The sequence below is a fragment of the Leptonychotes weddellii genome, chromosome 10 (genome assembly GCF_054177405.1).
Source record: "Leptonychotes weddellii isolate Sample4059 chromosome 10, ASM5417740v2, whole genome shotgun sequence".
Taxonomy (NCBI): domain Eukaryota; kingdom Metazoa; phylum Chordata; class Mammalia; order Carnivora; family Phocidae; genus Leptonychotes; species Leptonychotes weddellii.
In genome coordinates, this window is record NC_138378.1 from 68,822,636 (window position 1) to 68,843,229 (window position 20,594).

Genomic DNA, 20,594 nt, shown 5'->3' on the forward strand with positions numbered 1-20,594 from the left:
GAGGCACAGGATATGGACCTGCCTTCTAGTAAACATAAAATACCAAAGGGGCTGATTACAACCCTACCCAATGGACAGCAATCTTTCCTCAAACATCCTTGGAGACCAATATCAAGCTGAAAAGTAGTGGACTCTTCACTGTGGGAGCTACTGTCTGCCTCATGCTCTCTTTATGAAAATATTCTGCAAACCAGTCTACTAGGTATTTCTGTAACTTCTAACTTCCTGCACTCAAAACATCCTTATGTGCCTTATAAAACAATCTGCCTGAGGCTAAATGTACACAAAACACAAGTTGCATATCACAGAGGCACACAAGGCATTTTTTAAAAAGTGTTTATAATGGTTCCATATAAATGGGAGAATTATGCAATTATGGGCAATTTATAGAAGACTTGATCTCCATGCTTCCTGAGAATAAGCCCCTATTACTGTTCCATAAAAGCTAAGTTCATTTTATCAAATAAACTGGAATGTGACCATAGAAAAGGAAAAAACAAAAATGCTGACAGATCTATAAACCATGGCAAATAAAGGTACTGCAAAGAAAATTTAAAAATTAGCACAGAGAAAATAAAAAGCTAAAACCTCCCTACTAAGTACATAAAAAACTTACATCATCAGGAAGTAGACTTCTGTGTTCTTTTGTCAAATGTCAGGAAAATGCTAAATGAGTTAAGGTTGCAGTGGCCCATTTATTTCAACATAAGCGCTTTTCTATTAATATTAGCACCTCTGTGCAACATTCCTTTCTGATGGTAAACTTGGGGGGCTAGGTTTGAGAAAGGATTCTTGTGTTTTGAATGGGATTTCTAAAACTCTGAGGTCACTACAGACATTTTGGGCCATTGTGGAGGGGCTATCCTCTGCATTGATGGGTCTTTAGTAGCATCCCTGGCCTGTAATCATACCTCCAATCTCATTCATTAGTGTGACAACCAAAAATATGTTGGTTGACATTGCCTACGGGGGGGAAAAATCACTCCCATTAAAAACCACTGGTTTATCAGGAAACCCAGACTAATGATGTACAAAACTTTTTTGGGGTGGCTCAGTCGTTAAGCGTCTGTCTTTGGCTCAGGTCATGACCTAGGGTCCTGGGATCGAGCCCACACTGGGCTCCCCAGGGAGCCTGCTTCTCCCTCTCCCACTCCCCCTGCTTGTGTTCCCTCTCTCACTGTCTCTCTCTATCAAATAAATAAAGTATTTAAAGACAAAACAAAACTTTTTTTCAACGAGCATAACAACTTTGGTAAGTTCAGCTGGGATACACGAGATGTGCTGCATATTTCCAATACTGAAAAATGCCACTGTGTTCTACATATTATCATATATGACTATCATTCACTACAAAACTAGCATGATATAGCAACCGTATGAAGAGTCAAGTGTGAGGGCAAAATTAGCTTCAACACAATAATGTTTACTACATACTCCAAAAAACATTATATTAGGATACAGGAATTGACTGAAAATGTTTCATCTTCAAGTAATTTGAGAGTGAACAAATTAAAGTTTAATAAAAAATGCAGATTGACAATTTTCCATTTCACACACAAGACTTTTCCTTTTGTCCCTTCTAAGTTTCCCCACTTTTAAGAGAAAGGTATGTTCATTATAGAAAAACTAGAAAATAGAAAAGCATAAAGAAGAAAAAAAAATTCAATCCTTTCAGAAATAACCATTTTACTACCGTCTCACATATTGCATGCAATCTTTTTAAAAGACAAACCCGCCAAGTATATGCCCATATCATTATATAATCTTTTTTAAAAGGGGCTCTTTAAAGGCTGCATGATATTTTATCTTTCACATAGTTTCACTGCAGTATACATAGAAAAACATGTATAAATCTAACAACTGAAAATATTAGGAGGTGAACATACTGTACAACCAGCACCCACTGAAGAAATAAATCATTACCAACATACTTCTGGCCTTCATTGTGCCCCATTTTCGAGTCACTAATAACCCAACAGTAACCATTATCCTGACTACTAACTACAATTATTTTCCTCTTTTTAAACTTCACATAAATGGAATAACAGTGATATATTCTATCTGGCTTCTTTCACTCAACATTATGCTTGTGAGATTCATCCACACCATTCCATAGTTCATTCAATGTTACTGCTATGGCTTCATTCAACAAACAATCCATAATTTTCCTTTCTACTCGTTTTTGGCACTTGGATAGCTATACAAAAACTCTTTAGTTATTTTGAACAGTGCTGCTATGAACATTCTTCAATGTGCCTTTTGGCAATTATCTGGATGTATTTCTGTAAAGCACATACTTAGCAGTGGAATTACTGGATAGGTATGCAGATGCACATATGGGAAATATAAATTGATACAACCACTTTAAAAAACTTCAGTGGTTTCACAAAGACTTCTAAAAGACAACATTTTAAAGTTAACTGCTATAATACCTATGTAAATGATGAAGTATCATCCAGACACTAAAGCATTCCTTTTAAAGCATATATGCCAAATGATGCAACTGATCCACTAACAGAGATCTATTTGTGGTTTCTTATACTTGCATGAAGAAGCAATTTTTCTATTGTGATTGTTCAAATTATATGGCCCTTAAAAAACCAAAAGTAGAAAATATCACACATATTTTTTCTAATTCAACTGAGTAAAAAATAGGTTAAAGCACTTAAATATTCAATAAAATTAAACATTTATATCAGTTTTAGGCAGAAGTAGGCTGAAAACATTATATGAATACAACAGAATACAATATATTCAATTAGTAACTGAATTCACTATATCAGAGAATGGCATTTCCAAAGGACTGTTGTTAAGACAAAGGAAATCTGAAATTATACCAATGGAAGAGGCCTGAAAATCCACAAACTTGTGGTAATCATCTCAGACACAATAAAAAGTATATAAATATATGGCGGAATTCAAACTAGAAAAAAACACTAACCTAACTCTCTATGCACTACAGAAGTCAATACACAAAAGATCAACCCACTTGGAAGAACAATGCCATTATCAAAATATTTATATTTCAGCTTAAGTTTAACTTCGTTTATCTTATTTAGTTTTTTTATATATGACACAGTTTAAGAACATTTAACTGTAATTTGAAAACACAGCAGTCACCACTATATTCCCAGAAAAAGAGAGTATTATTACTTTTTTTCTGTTAGATAGCTAATCAAGAGTGTCAAAAGTGCTGAAAAAGGAAGACTGGCTGATTTAAAAGAAGGAAGAAAAAAAAAGAACCCTGTGAGGTAAAAATCTTCAAACCTAATATGAAAGCCACACTTACTTTAAAAAAAAAAAAAAAAAAAAAAAAGGCTGGTAATGGTACATTGATATGAATCCACCACACCTAGTCAGTAAAGAATATACAAAATGAACTTTGACTACTACATAAAAAAAATTTAAAATTCCTGTTTACCTGTTGTTTCCTAAATTTTCAAGGCAACCTTCAATGAATCTCATTCGAATCTGTCTATCCGTAAACCAACATACTAAGGAACAGAGAAGTTTCTCTGCTTCATTTATTAATCCTTCAGAAAGATTAACCTACAAAAAAATGTATACACATAAAGTTACTCTTTATCCTAATTGCATTTTGCTGTAATTTTGTCGTCTTTTTGCTCTATTAGGTAACTTACTGCATCATCATCTTGAACTATATCCCATAACAAGGTGTTTCCTTTCTTGCAAACGTTATCCAAATTAATGTCTGTCACAGCATTACTGTTGAACTGATGTTTATGAACTGCAGGTCCTGAAAGGGCAAAATATAACACATTCTAGAGGAATACAACAGGCAGAAATTGTCAATTATAGCATTCATAATGTCAACAAATCAGAAGTATAAAAACAAAAACAATACAAGATTAACACAACAGTTGCTTTGTGAATGGCACAGTTGTTTGAGTTTGATTAAACTAAAGTTAAGGAAAGAGACCTCTCATGGTCTCTTTGCTATTTCTAATAAGTATTAATTGCTTTTTGCATGTCAAGAGAACAGTATATAAATGCCTGAAACACAAATTAAGCGCGAAGATAATTTTCTTGAAATAATTGTACAGCCAAGGAACATTCTTCTAAATTACCTTCTTTATTAAAGTATTTTATATCCGTACATTAAAAAAATTTATTGGAGATGATTTACCCGTAACAATCAAAGATTCTAACAATTCAGACTCTGAGCGCCAGGCTAAATAAATTCTCACTAGCTCTCCTAAGCAAAAATGCTTGTCTCTTTAAACAGCTTTACCATGAAATTTCCCTACTGAATGGTACGTATACACTGATTACATTAAAATAAGAATTGTGCAACCATCACCATAAGGTTTAAAACTTTCACCACCTTAAAACATTCCCTTGTACCTAATTACAATTAATTACAATTAATTCCTATCCCACTCCCCAGCCCTAATCCATTTTTCCATCCCCATAAATTAGCATTTTCTAGAAATTTTATGTAAATGGAATCATACAATATGTATAGTCTTATGTCTGAGCTTGTTCACTTAGCAAAATTTTTGAGGTACATCCATGTCAAAGCACATTTCACTAGTGTGTTTTAATTATAAAATAATATTCTATTATGTGGAAATACTTCATTTTGATTATACTGAACAGTTAATAGACTTGGGAGTTTTCAGTCTTGGGCTATATGAATAATGCTGCCATAAATGTCTGTATAACAAGTCTCTGTATGGACACATGCTTTCCTTTCTCTTTGGTAAAATGAAATTAGTGATTCACAAGGTAAATGTGTGTTTGACATTTGAAGAAACTGCCAAACTGTTTTCCAAAATGGTTGGCCATTTTACATCCCACCAATAGTCTATTAGCATACCAGTTACTGTTCCTCTACAACTCCACATCACAGTGGCATGGTCGACTTCTTTGTTTTAGCCATTCTAGTAGGCGTGCAGTAGAATCTCATTAAGGTTTTTAAATTTGCAATTCCCTAGTGACTAAGCATCTTTTCAGGTGCTACCAGTCATTTGTGTACATTATTTGCTAAATTACTACTGAGTTGTAAAAGTTCTTATATGTTCTGAATTCAAGCCCTTTATTAGATGTATGATTTGTAAATATTTCTCCCAGACTTTGGCTTGCCTTTTGGGGGTTTTGTTTTGGTGTTTATTTTTATTTTTATTTTATTTTATTTTTTTTTAAAGATTTTATTTATTTATTTGAGAGAGAGGATGAGAGGAGAGAGAGAGCACATGAGAGGGGGGAGGGTGAGAGGGAGAAGCAGACTCCGTGCCGAGCAGGGAGCCCGATGCGGGACTCGATCCAGGGACTCCAGGATCATGACCTGAGCCGAAGGCAGTCGCTTAACCAACTGAGCCACCCAGGCGCCCTGGTGTTTATTTTTAAATTAATTTTATTAAAATATAAACACATAAGCAATATACAGAACATTTCTACAACCCCAAAAAGGTTCCTTGTGACCTTTTACAATCATTCCCTACCACCAAATCTTCAGTAATCATTAAGTAGATTTCAACCATTATAAATTACTTTTGAACATTCCAAAACCACATAAGTGATATATAGTATGTACTATTCCTTTTAACTTCATTTGCTTAGAATGATGTTTTTTGATATTCACCCACTGTGTTGCATGTATGAGTAGTTCTTTCCCTTTTATTGATGAGTAGTATTACACTATGTATACTATAATTTGTTAATCTACCAGTTAATTTCAGTTGAGGTTCTTATGAGTGAAACAGATATGAACATTCAATGTACAAATCTTTTTGTGGCTGTATGTTTTCATTTCTCAGGTAAATACCTAGAATAGGAACTGCTGGGTCATATGGAGGGATACAAGTTCTACCTTATAAGAAACTGGTGGGGCGCCTCCCCCCTCTCATGTGCTCTCTTTCTCTCATTCTCTCGGTCTCAAATAAATAAATAAAATCTTTAAAAAAAGAAAGAAACTGGTAGAACAGTTCTCCAAACTGGCTTATTATTTCATACTCCTGGACAGCAAGGGAGAGTTCTAGTTGCTCTACATCCTTAGTATCATTTAACATGATTATAGTTTTTAATTTTACCCATTTCAGTAGGTGTGTACTAGTACTGTACTGTGGTATTAATTTGCATTTCCCAGGTAACTAAAGATATCGAGCATCATTTTTATGTATTTACCGACCATTTTTTGGTATCTTCTTTTAACTATACAAACTTTTAACTACTTGTCAATTTTTATTTAAAGATTTTATTTATTTGCGGGAATAACAGTTTATATAGTTTATATTATTTATATTTATAATATTAATGTATATTTATTATATTCATTATATATTTATTATATATAAATATGTAATATTTATGTTATATATAATATATAATAGTTTATATTATTATAAATAATAATTATTTGAGGGACAGCGAGCATGTGCAGGAGTGCGGGGAGGGACAGAGGGGGAGAGATAAGGAAAGAATCTTAAAGCAGATTCCGCACAGAGCCCTGGGGCTCTGATGGGGCTTGATCTCACAACCCTGAGATCATGACCTGAGTGAAACCAAGTCTGACACTCAACTGACCAGACACCCAGGTGTCCCTGCCCATTTTTAAAGTGAATTGTTTTACTCTAGAAGTGAATCATTTTACTCTATTAAAAGAGTTCTTTATAGTATTAAATACATGGCAATACAAGGTAGACTTGGAGAGCATTAATATACATAATAATTCTGCTCAATTTCTAACTTCAGATACTAAAAAATAGATGTAATACTAAATAAAAGGAAAATAGGATAAAAATAGAATGGTGAAAATTTACTAAATATGGTATCAAATTCAAATGACCTCAATCTTAACCTTTTCATTTCTCAAAAAACCACAGTAACAATTTAAAAAGTCAAGGTATCCTTATCTATATTATGCACAAGTAACATGTGAAATCAGTAAGTTGTTGCCAAAGTCCACAAGTTGTATCTCCAAATTTGATCATGGCTTTTTTTTTTTTAAAAGATTTTATTTATTTATTTGACAGAGAGAGAGACAGCTAGAGAGGGAACACAAGCAAGGGGAGTGGGAGAGGGAGAAGCAGGCTTCCCGCCAAGCAGGGAGCCCGATGAAGGACTCGATCCCAGGACCCTGGGATCATGACCTGAGCCGAAGGCAGACGCTTAACGACTGAGCCACCCAGGCGCCCCTGATCATGGCTTTTTAACATAAACCTAATCCATCAGGTTTTCTTAGTCTGTAATGTATTGGCACCCCAAAACCCATTTCCTAGGCTAGCAAGTGCTGATAGTACCCTTAAAAAGCATGAAGTTGGACCTTTATTTTAATTATTTTAATGTATATACTACTTTTTTTCCCTAAGTATACTTGACATACAATGTTCCATTAGCTTCAGGAGGTTGGACCTTTAAATTGCTAATTCTAAAACTGTATTTCCCTCTTAATCTGTCTGCCTTTCCTCCTTTTTCTTCTATTACTCTTTAACTCCTCTAATCTCCAGTCTTCCAAGTATGGTCACTGAACATTTCCATCACTCCAGATGGAACACCTTGCCCTTTAGCAGTTGCCTCTCCTCTTATCCCCCCCCCACAACCTTCCCTAGCCACAGGCAACCACTAATCTACTTTCTGTTCTCTACAAACTTGACTATGCCAGACATTTTACATAAATGACTCATACAATGTATGACCCTGTGTAATCTCAATTTAGCTCCTAAGATTTCTAAATATACAATTTAATACAGCCATTTATTTTCTACAACACAAAGTTGTAATTTTATATATATTATTATGTATTTCCTTTCCTAGCTAAATATCTCTAGATGGAAATGCAACCTTTATATTCACGATGAAGTATTCATAATAATTTCATTCCCTAGGAATGAAAACTAACCACATGAGGGGCGCCTGGGTGGCTCAGTCGTTAAGCGTCTGCCTTCGGCTCGGGTCATGATCCCAGGGTCCTGGGATCGAGCCCCGCATCGGGCTCCCTGCTCGGCGGGAAGCCTGCTTCTCTCTCTCCCACTTACCCTGCTTGTGTTCTCTCTCTGGCTGTCTCTCCCTGTCAAATAAATAAATAAAATCTTTAAAAAAAAAAAAAGAAAGAAAACTAACCACATGAAAGCTCTTTGGCAAAAATATTTATGTATCCTAACATTAAATGTTGAATCCTTTTAAGAATACAAATTGTTCCTCTGTTTTAAAGAAAGTAATATATTTTACTTACTACAGAACCTTACCTTGACTAAGATGTTCATGGTAAATAGATGCTAAATTGGGAAGATGTTGTTGGAGATGAGATGTTAGCTCTGCATGTGAATTAATCTGAACTAGTTCCTCTTCACACCCAGATTCTTCACCATCAAAATCAGCCATATTTTTTTCTGATTTTGCACTGACCTGGGAGCTACTGCAACTGACATCATCTGCACTTAGCATATCATCAACCATGTGCCTATAACACAGAGAAGAGCACAAAGTTAAACATACTTTGTGAATCACAAAAATTATCTCTCAAAATATTCAGCATAAGTTATATCACAGTCAAGAACAAATCTACATTTGTTTTGTAACAATATGGAATATTGTGAGCTTTACAAAAACTAAAAGCCCACATTGTCAGAACTATATATTAATTACAATATACCCACATATTGTCTAACCCGTCAACACACTTCACTAAAACAAACTCAAAGAGTAATTTTAGAGAAGATCAGTGAACTCACTATTACATAATTATTTTTTCAACTCACATCACAATGTGAAATCTTAAAATTTATTTAAATTCATTCATACAACTGTAGAATCGAATGAGATTACTAACAGGCAAATACTACAATTTAAGGCCACAACCTAGATGTGGTTATTAACCAGGAGAATTTTATACAATACAAACACCTATTAAAACAATAAGCACCTACTGGGGCACCTGAATGGCTCAGAGGTTAAGCATCTGCCTTCGGCTCAGAACATGATCCCACGGTCCTGGGATCAAGCCCCGCATTGGGCTCCCTGCTCAGCAGAGAGCCTGCTTCTCCCTCTCTCTCTACTGCTCCCCCTGCTTGTGCGCTCTCTCTGTCAAATAAATAAATTCTTTAAAAAACAAAACAAAACAAAAAACAATAAGCACCTATTAAGCACTAAGCATTTTTTTTTTTTTAAGATTTCTTTATTTGAGAGAGCATGCATGTGCGCAAGCAGAGGGAGGGACAGAGGGAAAAAGAGAATCTACAGCAGACTCCCCACTGAGCCCAGAGCCCAACGCTGGGCTTAATCTCATGACTCTGAGATCGTAACTCAACCTCAAATTAAGAGTTGGATGCCCAACTAACTGAGCCACCCAGGTACCCCAGCACTCACTTCTGAAACATACCATACTGGGCACTTTAAAGATGGCAAACAAAAAAGATGAAATAACACTGAAGGAGAAAAGGTCAGGATTAATTTAGAGATTCACAAGCGGTACCTTGAACAGAGAATATGGATAGGGCTAAAATGAAAAAATTAAATCATTCTGAGTCTTGTGAAGTAGGGAACTGCTGTGAGTATGAAAACTTAAAGAACTACAATGTGCCAAAATGAGTATATTTCACCTCAGTTTTACAAACTAATTGCTTTTTCTTCCTTATGAGTTGTCCTGGGACGAACTTTGAATGTGTGTATGTATAATGCCAGACTATAAACCAATGTTCTCAATCACAGGTGACTGTGGTCCCCAGGTGGGATACTGGGCAACGTTTAGCGTTATTTTTGGTTATCATAACTTGGGAGATGCTGCTGGCATCTAGAGAGAGAGACTAGGGATGATGCTAAACATGCTACAATTCATTCACACTGCTGTAAATTCAAAACACAGAGTTATCTGACCCAAAATGTCAATACTGCCAAGATTGAGAGACATCATCTTTAAACTCATATGGGTTAGCAATAAAAAATAATGGCAAAGGAAATAAAGTAGTTTATGTGTGTGTGTGTGTGTGTGTTTATATATATATATGGACATGTAGTTCTTCCAAACAAGCATACTGAATTCTAAAAAGCCTGGCAAATTGTCAGGTCTAAAAAAAACTCATCCTGATAAACCACATATTTATATTTTATCACCGTCAATTCAAATATTACTACTTATAATGACAGTAATAAATAGTAGCTAATATTTATTGAGCTCTCGTTATGTGCCAATCACATCAGCCCATAAAATGTTCACACTGAAACCCAAGAGGTAGGTACTATTGTTCCTATTTTATAGATGAGAAAATGACAGAAAAATTAAGTACTTTGCCCAATATCTGTAACACCTAGTGACAACACTTACTTTTAATTATCACAAATATATTTCACATATAATCAAAAAACTTTATGCTAAGGCTTTGTCCTTATTAATACCCTAAAATTAAGATGTGTGTAAAATTTCCGTTTTCATAATCACACTTTAATGGAAGTTTCCGCAAGCAATCTTGTATCTGCTTTTAGGAATTTTACAAGTAGCTGAAGATCTACATCTGTGTTGTCCAATATGATAGCCACTAGCCATATATGGTCATTGCACATATTGAAAAGTGGTCTCAACAGAGATGTGCTGTAAACATACACAGAATACTGAAGCCTTATTACAAAAGAAAGAAAAATACCTTTGTTTTTAACACTGATCACATGTGGAGATATTTTAGAAATTACTGCTTTAAATAAAATTTATAATTAAAATTAGTGTCACCTATTCCATTTTGCTTTTTAAAATGTTAATTGCGAAATCGGAGGGGTAGACGAACCATGAGAGACGATGGACTCTGAAAAACAAACTGAGGGTTCTAGAGGGGAGGGGGGTGGGAGGATGGGTTAGCCTGGTGGTGGGTATTGAGGAGGGCACATTCTGCATGGAGCATTGGGTGTTATGCACAAACAATGAATCAGGGAACACTACATCTAAAACTAATGATGTAATGTATGGGGATTAACATAAGAATAAAAAATAAAATAAAATGTTAATTGCAAATGCAATTATTGCAAAAATGCAATAATTTTGCAATTACTGCAAAATTGCAAAAATGCAAAATAACAATTACATACTTGCAGCATGCATTTGAATTTACATTGTATTCCTATTAGCACTAATCTAGAATATATTGCAATCGAATGAATATAAGCTGTAATTGCTTCCCTAAAGGAAATATAAGTTTTTTTTTTTTTAAGATTTTACTTTTTAGGTAATCTCTACATCCAACATGGGGCTTGAACTCACAATCCTGAGATCAAGAGTCATGTGCTCCACCAACTGAGCCAGCCAGGCACTCCAATATATAATCTATTTTTGAGGAAACTTACCCATCATGGTGGTGATGATGGTGGTGGTGGTGGTGGTGATGCTGTGGACCAATAAACTGCCGACAATTAAATAATTCATTCCCAATAGTCTCCCCAAGAAAGTCCCCAGTGCGTGTAATACAAGATTCCTGAGATGCTTGTGCTATATGAGCAGCATTCATTTCCCCTGACATATCATGTTCTGGGTCTTCAGAGTGTGAACAGGCATCTAGCATTCGTATACGATTATCTACTGAAGGCATTGATTCAGTGTTAAAAACCAGGTCCTTTCCTGTTCCATTGCTTGTCCCACTTCTTTCTGATGGGCCTTGGGAATCCCCTAAGCAAATGCCTGCTTGACTTTCTAACTTTCTGTTCCGAAGATCTGTACCACAACTGTTTTTAGGAGGATTATGACCATGATCATCATCTTCATCTTCTTCTTTAAGGGCTTCAATATCCGCAATGTCTTCTGACTGTACCTCACTGCCAGGGCTCCCAGCTGACTGGCTTGCATGGCTAGAATTCACCTCATTGCTAGATCCATCACTATGCCCACTACTGCTACCAGGACCACTGCTTCCATCTTCACCACTGTTGGCAGTTTCATCAGAACTTCCCTGCATAGATTCCTGTATTCAGAAAAAAACAGATTTAAATAAATATTTAAAGTAGTAAGAAAAAAGTAACTGACATTAACACATTGTACTTTTTAAAAGGCTGCCACAATCTTGACATATTCCTTTAAACAATACAAAAAGAATTAAAAACACACACAAAAATTTAAATAATCTCAATAATAACTATTTACAGGAAAGGCCTGAACATGGATCATGTTTATATTCCCAGTTCAAAGGATATACATAGCAGAAACCCCAAAATCCAAAATTCTTGTTAAAGTGGGGGAAAAACTGTTTTCATACCTCTGTGTCTGAAAGTCGTTGTTGCACATGTTTCGTTCTATTAATAAGTTGCTCATCCATTTCAATGTCACTGCCTCCACTCTGATGGGTATCACTGTTATCACTGCTTTGAGGACTAGCAGCAGGTGACCCTATATTAAATAACAGATTTTTTGTTTTTACTCCTAATTTGTATTAACACGGATTTATCAGAATGACATAATCCTCTGATTCCTTCATTTACAAAAGCTTTACTCTAAATAGCCAAAAATATAAACTGGAAATAGTTAATATTTGCCAATTATTTCTAAAGAGGATATACATGACCTCAATTGAAAGTAAGATGGAAAACCAGGTAAGGGTTTATATCTGCTCAAGAAAAACTTCATGGCTTTGAAACAAATATAAAAAAATTAACTCTAGATGATCATGAAATCTAAACTACACATCATCTTGCCATGCATTTCTAAGGCTCAACTTACAAGGTGACGGAGCTGCTCTTCTGAGCTCTTCTTCCTCTGAAGGAAAATGAAAAAACAGGAGGGAAATATTCTAAGTGACTGAGCTTCTTTGGAACGGATTATCAATTGCTCTTATTATTATTACATAATCAACAAGATACAGGCAGAGAAACCTGAAATAATTTAAGTCCCTAACATGTGCAGTAATAGTTGTGGGTGCCTGACTAGAAAATTCTAAGAAATGCCTACTATATGATGTCAGGAGACAAAAAAATGGGGCAAAGTTGGTAAGGTTTCAGAAAGCCCTGTAAAGTTACACATATAAAAGCACACATAAAACACCTAAAGTGATAGACAACTTTTGAATGAGAAAACACAGAGATTATACCATCATATTCTGCTCTCAAAATTATTTCTAAAACAAAGCATGTTGTTTGTTTTCTAACCAAAAGCTCCAAAGCTGTTATGAAATAGTTGCCCCGCCCCAGTCCAAGGGAAGAACACTAATGAGAGAAAAATTTAATAACTACTGCAACTTGATTACTGTTCTTTACTTGAAGGGTAAACCAAAAACATTAGCTAATGCCAATTTATTAATCCCTTCACAAACACTATAGCTCCCATCTAAAACTTATTTTGAAGTTAATACTGAAAAGAAACTACTTCGAATTTGAATGATAAACTTTAAAAAACTGACTTTAAAAAATACATTACACTTTACTAACCTTTCTTATTTCCAATGGGAAGATTAGTATTTAATAAAGATGCAAAAGAACTCTGTTTAGACAGCTGAGCCTTAGCTGCTAGTGCATTATTCCATAATGCTTTAATTAACATCGATGCCAAGTACAATGTCTTTAAAAGAGAGAGAGGTTGAAATTAGCGTTTCATAACAAATTTAATATCCTTCTGCCTAAATGAAATGCTAGTAATAATCTACAAATTAAGTTACCCGAATCACAAATAAATTTTCACTTAAAAAACAAAAAAACACAACAACCCTGCCATTATGGTTTAAACATATTACCTGCTCAGTATGAACACTTGGCTCAAGAGCTGAGACCAGATTAAGGAGATGTCTAAGTGGTACTGGATCCAAATTCTTGATGAGTGAAGGAAATAAGTCATGTATATACCGACTACAATGTTTCAACTAGAAAATAAAGGTAGAGACGACAATCAAAAATAATTACACTACATAAATAAATAACCTGATACCAAAAAGTTCTATACTTTAAAAGAAAGTAGCTGGAACAGTAATATTTTTTAATATGTTGGGAAAATGCTAATTACCAAGTATCATAAATGGCAGTACATAAAATATGAGAGTAAAATTCCACTTAAGCAGAACTTTATCTTTTTCAAACCAACCACAAGATTAATTTTCCAACCACAAGAGGGAAGCCCACAATAAAAACAGTTTCTGGAATCCAAGTATAAAGATTCCAATTAAATTTATATACATATCATTAAATTAAAAACAAGTTAAAAAGTATATTAAAACATAAGCAGTTACAAATAAAATAATAAATTCCAATTACAAGAGAAAACCAAACTATTATTTTAAGTGTACTGTATTTCTCATACTAAATGGTTATGAAGTATTCATATAACATGCTCACTTTACACTAAGGTACACAATAGAAACTCCCTTAAAATAAAGGTCTACGTGGTAATAAACCAAGAGACAGATAGTCTCCTTTCTCATACGAAAGAGAATAATAAATATGAGGGAAAGTATAACATTTACAAAGATGTTACTACTAAATATTAATTACAACATGATGTAAATGTCTTTTGTAGCCATGAAGCTACAAACCACGAAATCAAGATACACAATGAAGAGGTTAGTAATTACCAAAATGAGGATTCCAAAAGTAAAAATCTGAGGTATCCAACTTATCTTCTACACATAGAAAACTCTTATCAGAAAATGTACATTTTTCTATTCTAAAACACTGACTTTTTTATTTTTCAGGCATAAATCATATGAACTCTCACTCTTCTGCTATATCCCCTACTAGGGTAAATATGCACAACTTAATTTTGAAACAGAAGATGAAATAAAAGTAATAAAATAACTTTGGAGGAATTCCTCCATGTTAGGTGACTTTTTATAAACTATTTACATCATTTGAGATGAAGGATAAATAAATTATCAATTACGAATTTATTATTTTATAGGTCTTATCTAAGAACGTTAGTTTTAATATAGTATTAACATCACAGATTATACTAACAGTTTATAATTGTTTTTTGCAAGCAAGTAACTATTAAAGTAAACTTTTCCTAATTACAATGTAACAAATACACAATATGGAATAAATTTCTGACTTGCTACCACTTCGATCATTAATAGAAAGGATTTCCATAATATATTCCATTTTCATAATCAAATACCTTACTGTTTTTAAGTGACAAAACTGTTGAGAGATAATTATATAATCCTGTAATTCTATAAAAATGTAAGGCTCTTTCTAGATGTCCACCAACAGATAAATGGATAAAGAAGATGTGGTATATATATACAATGGAATATTATGCAGCCATCAAAAAAATGAAATCTTGCCACTTACATCGACGTGGATGGAACTAGAGGGTATTATGCTAAGCAAAATGAGTCAATCAGAGAAAGACAAGTATCATATGATCTCACTGATAGGAGGAATTTGAGAAACAAGACAGAGGATCATAGGGGAAGGGAGGGAAAAATGAAACAAGACGAAACCACATAGGGAGACAAACCATAAGAGACTCTTAATCTCAGGAAACAAACTGAGGATTGCTGGAGTGAAGGGGGATGGGAGGGATGGGGTGGCTGGGTGATGGACATTGGGGAGGTATGTGCTATGGTGAGTGCTGTGAATTGTGTAAGACTGATGAATCACAGACCTGTACCCCTGAAATAAATAATACATTATGTTAATTTATATATATATGTGTGTATATATATATATATATATATATAGCTCTTTTAGAGATGTACATCATGAAAGCAAATTCAGAAAATAAAGATAAAAAATATTAAAATTACAATGCTTTAAATAAAGGCAGAGTGAAGCCAGTTCACACTCTTTAGTTATCACAAAGAAAAAAAGAGGAAAAGAATATCAGGGAGGGAAAAGGATAGAGCAGAAAGTGCCAGGAATCCCTCTCTGCACCTAAACAGCAATCATACTGATAGAAACTACTGATCCAACTATTCTGAAACTCTGGAGTCAATTTGAACTTTCACACTCACAGATGTCCAAGGAAAAGGCTAGCCAGTAAACTGTGGTTAATAATGGTCAATTTCAGCCTTCAGTGTGACAGTAGTTACCCATTCCCCACTCCCACATCCCTATGGCAAGCAGCTGTGGGGACAATAGTATGTTATTCTGCTACAGCTTGCTGGAGCCAGGGTCAGCAAAAAAAATCTTGTCCATAATTTTCTTACACCACAGACAAAAATAAATTCAAAATGGATGAAAGATCTAAATATGAGATAAGAAACCATTTAAATCCTAGAGGAGAACACAAGCAGTAACATCTTTAACATCGGCCATAGCAACTTCTTTCTAGATAGGTCTCCTGAGGCAAGGGAAATAAAAGCAAAATAAACCATTGGGACTTCATCAAAATAAAAAGCTTCTGAACAGTAAAGGAAACAATCAACAAGACTAAAGACAACCTACTGAATGGGAGAAGATATTTGCAAATGACTTACCTAATAAAAGGCTAGTATCCAAAATCTATAAAGAATTTATTTAAAAACACCCCCCCAAAATAAATAATCCAATTAAAAATGGGTAGAAAAAATGAGTATTTTTCCAGAGAAGACATACAAATGGCCAAAAGACACATGAAAGATGCTCAACGTCACTCAGCATCAGGGAAATGCAAATCAAAACCAGAATGAGACATCACCTCACCCCTTTCAGATGGCTAAAATCAACAACACAAGAAACAACAGCTGTTAGGATGTAGGGAAAGGGAAACCCTCCTGCACTATTGGTGGAAATGCAAACTGGTGCACCACTCTGGAAAACAGTATGGAGGTTTAGAATCTGAAACCATACTGAAAACAGAACTACCCAATAATCCAGCAATTGCATTACTAAGTATTTACCCAAAGAATATAAAAATACTAATTTGAGGAGCACCTGGGTGGCTAAGTCAGTTAAGCATCTGACTTTAGCTCAGGTCATGATCTCAGGGTTCTGAGACCAAGCCCCGTGTTGGGCTCCACGTTCAGTGGGGGTCTGCTTCTCCCTCTCCCTTTGCCTCTCCCCCTACTTGTGCTCACTCACTCTCTCAAATAAATAAATAAAATATTTTAAGAAAAATACTAATTTGAAGGGACACATGCACCCTTATGTTTATAGCAGCATTATCTGCAATAGCCAGATTATGGAAACAGTCCAAGTGTCCAATGACTGATGAATGGATAAAGAAGATGTGGTATAAATAAAGAGTGGGAATATTACTCAGCCATAAAAAAAAAAAAGAATGAAATCTTGCCATTTGTGACAACATAAATGGAGCTAGAGTGTATTATGCCTAGCAAAATCAGTCAGAAAAAAACAAATACCATATGATTTCACTCATATTTAAAAGAACAAACAAGCACAAGGGGAAAAAAGAGAGGGAGAAGCAAATCAAGAACTATAGAGAACAAATAATGGTTATCAGAGGGGAGGCAGTAGGGGGGATGGGTTAAATAGGTGATGGGGATTAAGGAGGGTGCTTGTGATGAGCGCCAGGTATTGAATGGAAGTTTTAAATCACTAAATTACATATACACAGAAACTCCCTACAAAAATATGCCCCCCCCCAAGAAAAAACAAACTCTGAAGAAGAAAGAAAATCTCATTTATTTCCAGAGTTACCACATTATAAAATTCCAATGTCTGGTTTTCAATTAAAACACACACACAAACAAGGTGTAAGAAGAAATAGGAAACTGTGGCCCACTGAAATGAATAAAATAAATCAATGGAAATATACCTAAGGAGGCGCATGTGTCAGGCTCTCTCAACAAAGATCTTAAAATGGCTACCTTAAAGATGTTCTAAGACCTAAAGGAAGAAAAGGACAAAAACAGGAAAACAGTGCCTAACCAAAATGAGAATATCATTAAAGAAACAAATTCTAAAAAGGAGCTATAAGAAATTAGAAGCTGAGAAATAAAAGAACTGAAATGAAAATACACTAGATGAGGTTCAGCAGCACATCTGAGTAAGCAGAAGAAAACAGCAAACTTGAAATTATGGAAACTGAAATTATTGAGTTTAAGGGACAAGAAGGAAATAAAGAAAAGTAAACAGATTCTAAGGGACTTGTGGAAACCATCAAACCTAACAACACACTCATGGAATTAATACATTTCCAGATAAACAAAAGCTAAAGGAGTTCACTACAACTAGACCTGTCCTGCTAGAAATGCTAAAGGAAGTCCTTCAGAATGAAACGAGAAGAAGCAAGTGACTAAATAAAGACCTCTGATAAATACACAGGCAATTAAAAGCTAATATTATTTTTTTTTAAAGATTTTATTTATTTATTTGACAGAGAGATAGAGAGACAGCACAAGTAGGCAGAGTGGCAGGCAGAGGGAGAGGGAGAAGCAGGCTTCCCGCTGAGCGGGGAGCCCGATGCGGGGCTCAATCCCAGGATCCTGGGATCATGACCTGAGCCGAAGGCAGCCGCTTAGCCGACTGAGCCACCCAGGCACCCCTAAAAGCTAATATTATTATTTTCATTTGTAACTCCACCTTTTGCTATATGTCACAAAGGCAAAAAGAATTATTATTAATCTACATAACTGGGCACACAATGTATTAAGTTGAAATCTGTTGTATGAATAACAAAAATGAGGGAGAAGGAGCTATACAAGAGCATAATTTTTGTGTACTATTTGACAAATTCAAATTAGACAATAAGAATCTCGAGATGTTAAATGTAATTTCCATGTTAAACACAAATTATCTATAGAATATACAAAAAAAGAAATAAGATAGGAAATCCAAACTACAAAAAATCAACTACAAACAACTACAAAAGGCCATAACAGAAATGACAGGCAAAAACACCGTAAGACATATAGAAAGGAACAGAAAAATGGCAGAAGTAAATCTTTGAGGAATTAATTTAAATATGAATGGCTTAGGGGTACCTGGGTCCCTCAGTCGGTTAGGCATCCAACTCGATGTCAGCTCAGGTCATGATCCCAGGGTTGTGAGATCAAGCCTCACGTCAGGTGATGTATTTAGCACAGATTCTCCTTGTCCCTCTCCCTCTGCTCCCCCCCCCCATGCACCCACTCTCTCTCTCTGAAAACAAAATCTAAACAAAAAATATGTATATAAATATACATACACATACATATATATACATATAAATGGCTTAAACTCTGCTATCAAAGACAGAGATTGGTAGAAAGGATTTTAAAAACATGATACAACTGTATGTAGTCTACAAGAGACACAATATATATCCAAAGACACAACAAACAGGATAAAAGTTAAAGGATTAGAAAGATATTCTGTGCAAATAATAAGCAAGAGAGAGCTGGGCTGACTATACTAAAATCAAGTAAGACAGACTTTAAATTTTTAAAAGGTTACTAGAAAAAAAGAGACTTACCCCATTACCCAACAATTCCACTTCTTGGTATATAACCAAAAGAATTAAAAGCAGGATTTCAGGGGTGCCTGGCTGGCTCAGTCAGAAAAGGATGCAACTCGCGATCTTGGGGTCATGAGTTCGAGCCCCACAGGAGGTGTAGAGATTATACATACATATACACATAAATAAGTAAATAAAAGAATTTCAAAGAGATACTTGCACACCTATATTCGTTGGACCATTATTCACAACCGTCAAAAGATGAAAGCAGAGTAAATGTCCACTGACAAATGACTGTGGCACATACATACAATGGAATATAATTCAACCTTACAAGAATGGAAATCCTGTCACATGCTACAATATGGGTGAACCACGAGGACATTATGCTGAATGAGGTAAGCCAGTCACAGTAGGACAAATACTATAGGATTCCACTAACATGAAATATATAGAGTAGTCAAAACAATACGAACAATAAAATGGTGGCCAGCAGCAGCTGTGAGTCAGAAGAATAGGGGAGTTGTTGTTGTTGTTCAATGACTTACTGGTTTTTTGTTTTCTTTTGTTTAATTTTTAAGTAAACTCTATGCCTAAAGTGGGGCTCAAACTCATAACCCCAAGATCAAGAGTTGCATGTTTTGCCAGCCAGATGCCCCTTTGTTATTCAATAAGTACAGTTTTGGAAGATTAAAAGGTTTTAGAGATCTGTTATACAATATGGATAGTCACTATTAGAACTTAAAAATGGTTCAGAGGGTAAAACTTATATGGTTTCCTTTTACAGTTATGTCTTTTTTTAAAAAGACTAACAAACAGTGATATAATTTATTAATAAAAGGTTCCATACAACAAGGAGATGTAACAATTATAAACATACTTTATAACTCAAAGCTAAAAGAACAGAAATAAAGATCAGAGCACAGACACAAAATACAGATTAGAAAAACAATTCAGAAAATTAAGTAAACCAATAGTTGGTTCTTCTAAAAGATTATCATTTAGCTAGCTTGAAAAAAAGGAGGAAGAAGACAAATAGCTAAAAAATCAGAAATGCAAGTGCAACATTACCACCAAACTTACAAATTAAAAAAAATTTAACAGAATGTGCAACATTCTGTTAACATTTGGTGTACAACAGTACACCAAAAATTAGATAACCTAGAAGACTGGGATGAATTCCTTGCAAACTACCTACACTGACTAAAGAAGGAATAGAAAAGGTCAACAGACCTATAAGAGATTGAATCGGTAATCAAAAACCTCTTAAAAAGTACTAAAATACATGGCTTAACTGGGGAATTCTAACAAACATTTAATAAAAAATTAACACAAATCCTTCTCAAATCCTCCCCAA

At 34.8% G+C, this 20,594-nt stretch overlaps 1 protein-coding gene across 1 annotated transcript in view; it reads right to left on the reverse strand.

Annotated features, from left to right (window-relative positions):
- USP34 (ubiquitin specific peptidase 34) overlaps positions 1–20,594 on the reverse strand; it is a 182,963-nt gene that overhangs the window by 113,644 nt on the left and 48,725 nt on the right. The window contains exons 10-17 of the mRNA XM_081797278.1: positions 13,659–13,784; positions 13,357–13,486; positions 12,653–12,688; positions 12,192–12,322; positions 11,290–11,900; positions 8,208–8,422; positions 3,642–3,757; positions 3,422–3,549 (exon numbers count right to left, since the gene is read on the reverse strand). Of these exons, the coding sequence (XP_081653404.1) occupies positions 3,422–3,549; positions 3,642–3,757; positions 8,208–8,422; positions 11,290–11,900; positions 12,192–12,322; positions 12,653–12,688; positions 13,357–13,486; positions 13,659–13,784 (1,493 nt within the window). The remainder of the gene's footprint in view (positions 1–3,421; positions 3,550–3,641; positions 3,758–8,207; positions 8,423–11,289; positions 11,901–12,191; positions 12,323–12,652; positions 12,689–13,356; positions 13,487–13,658; positions 13,785–20,594) is intronic.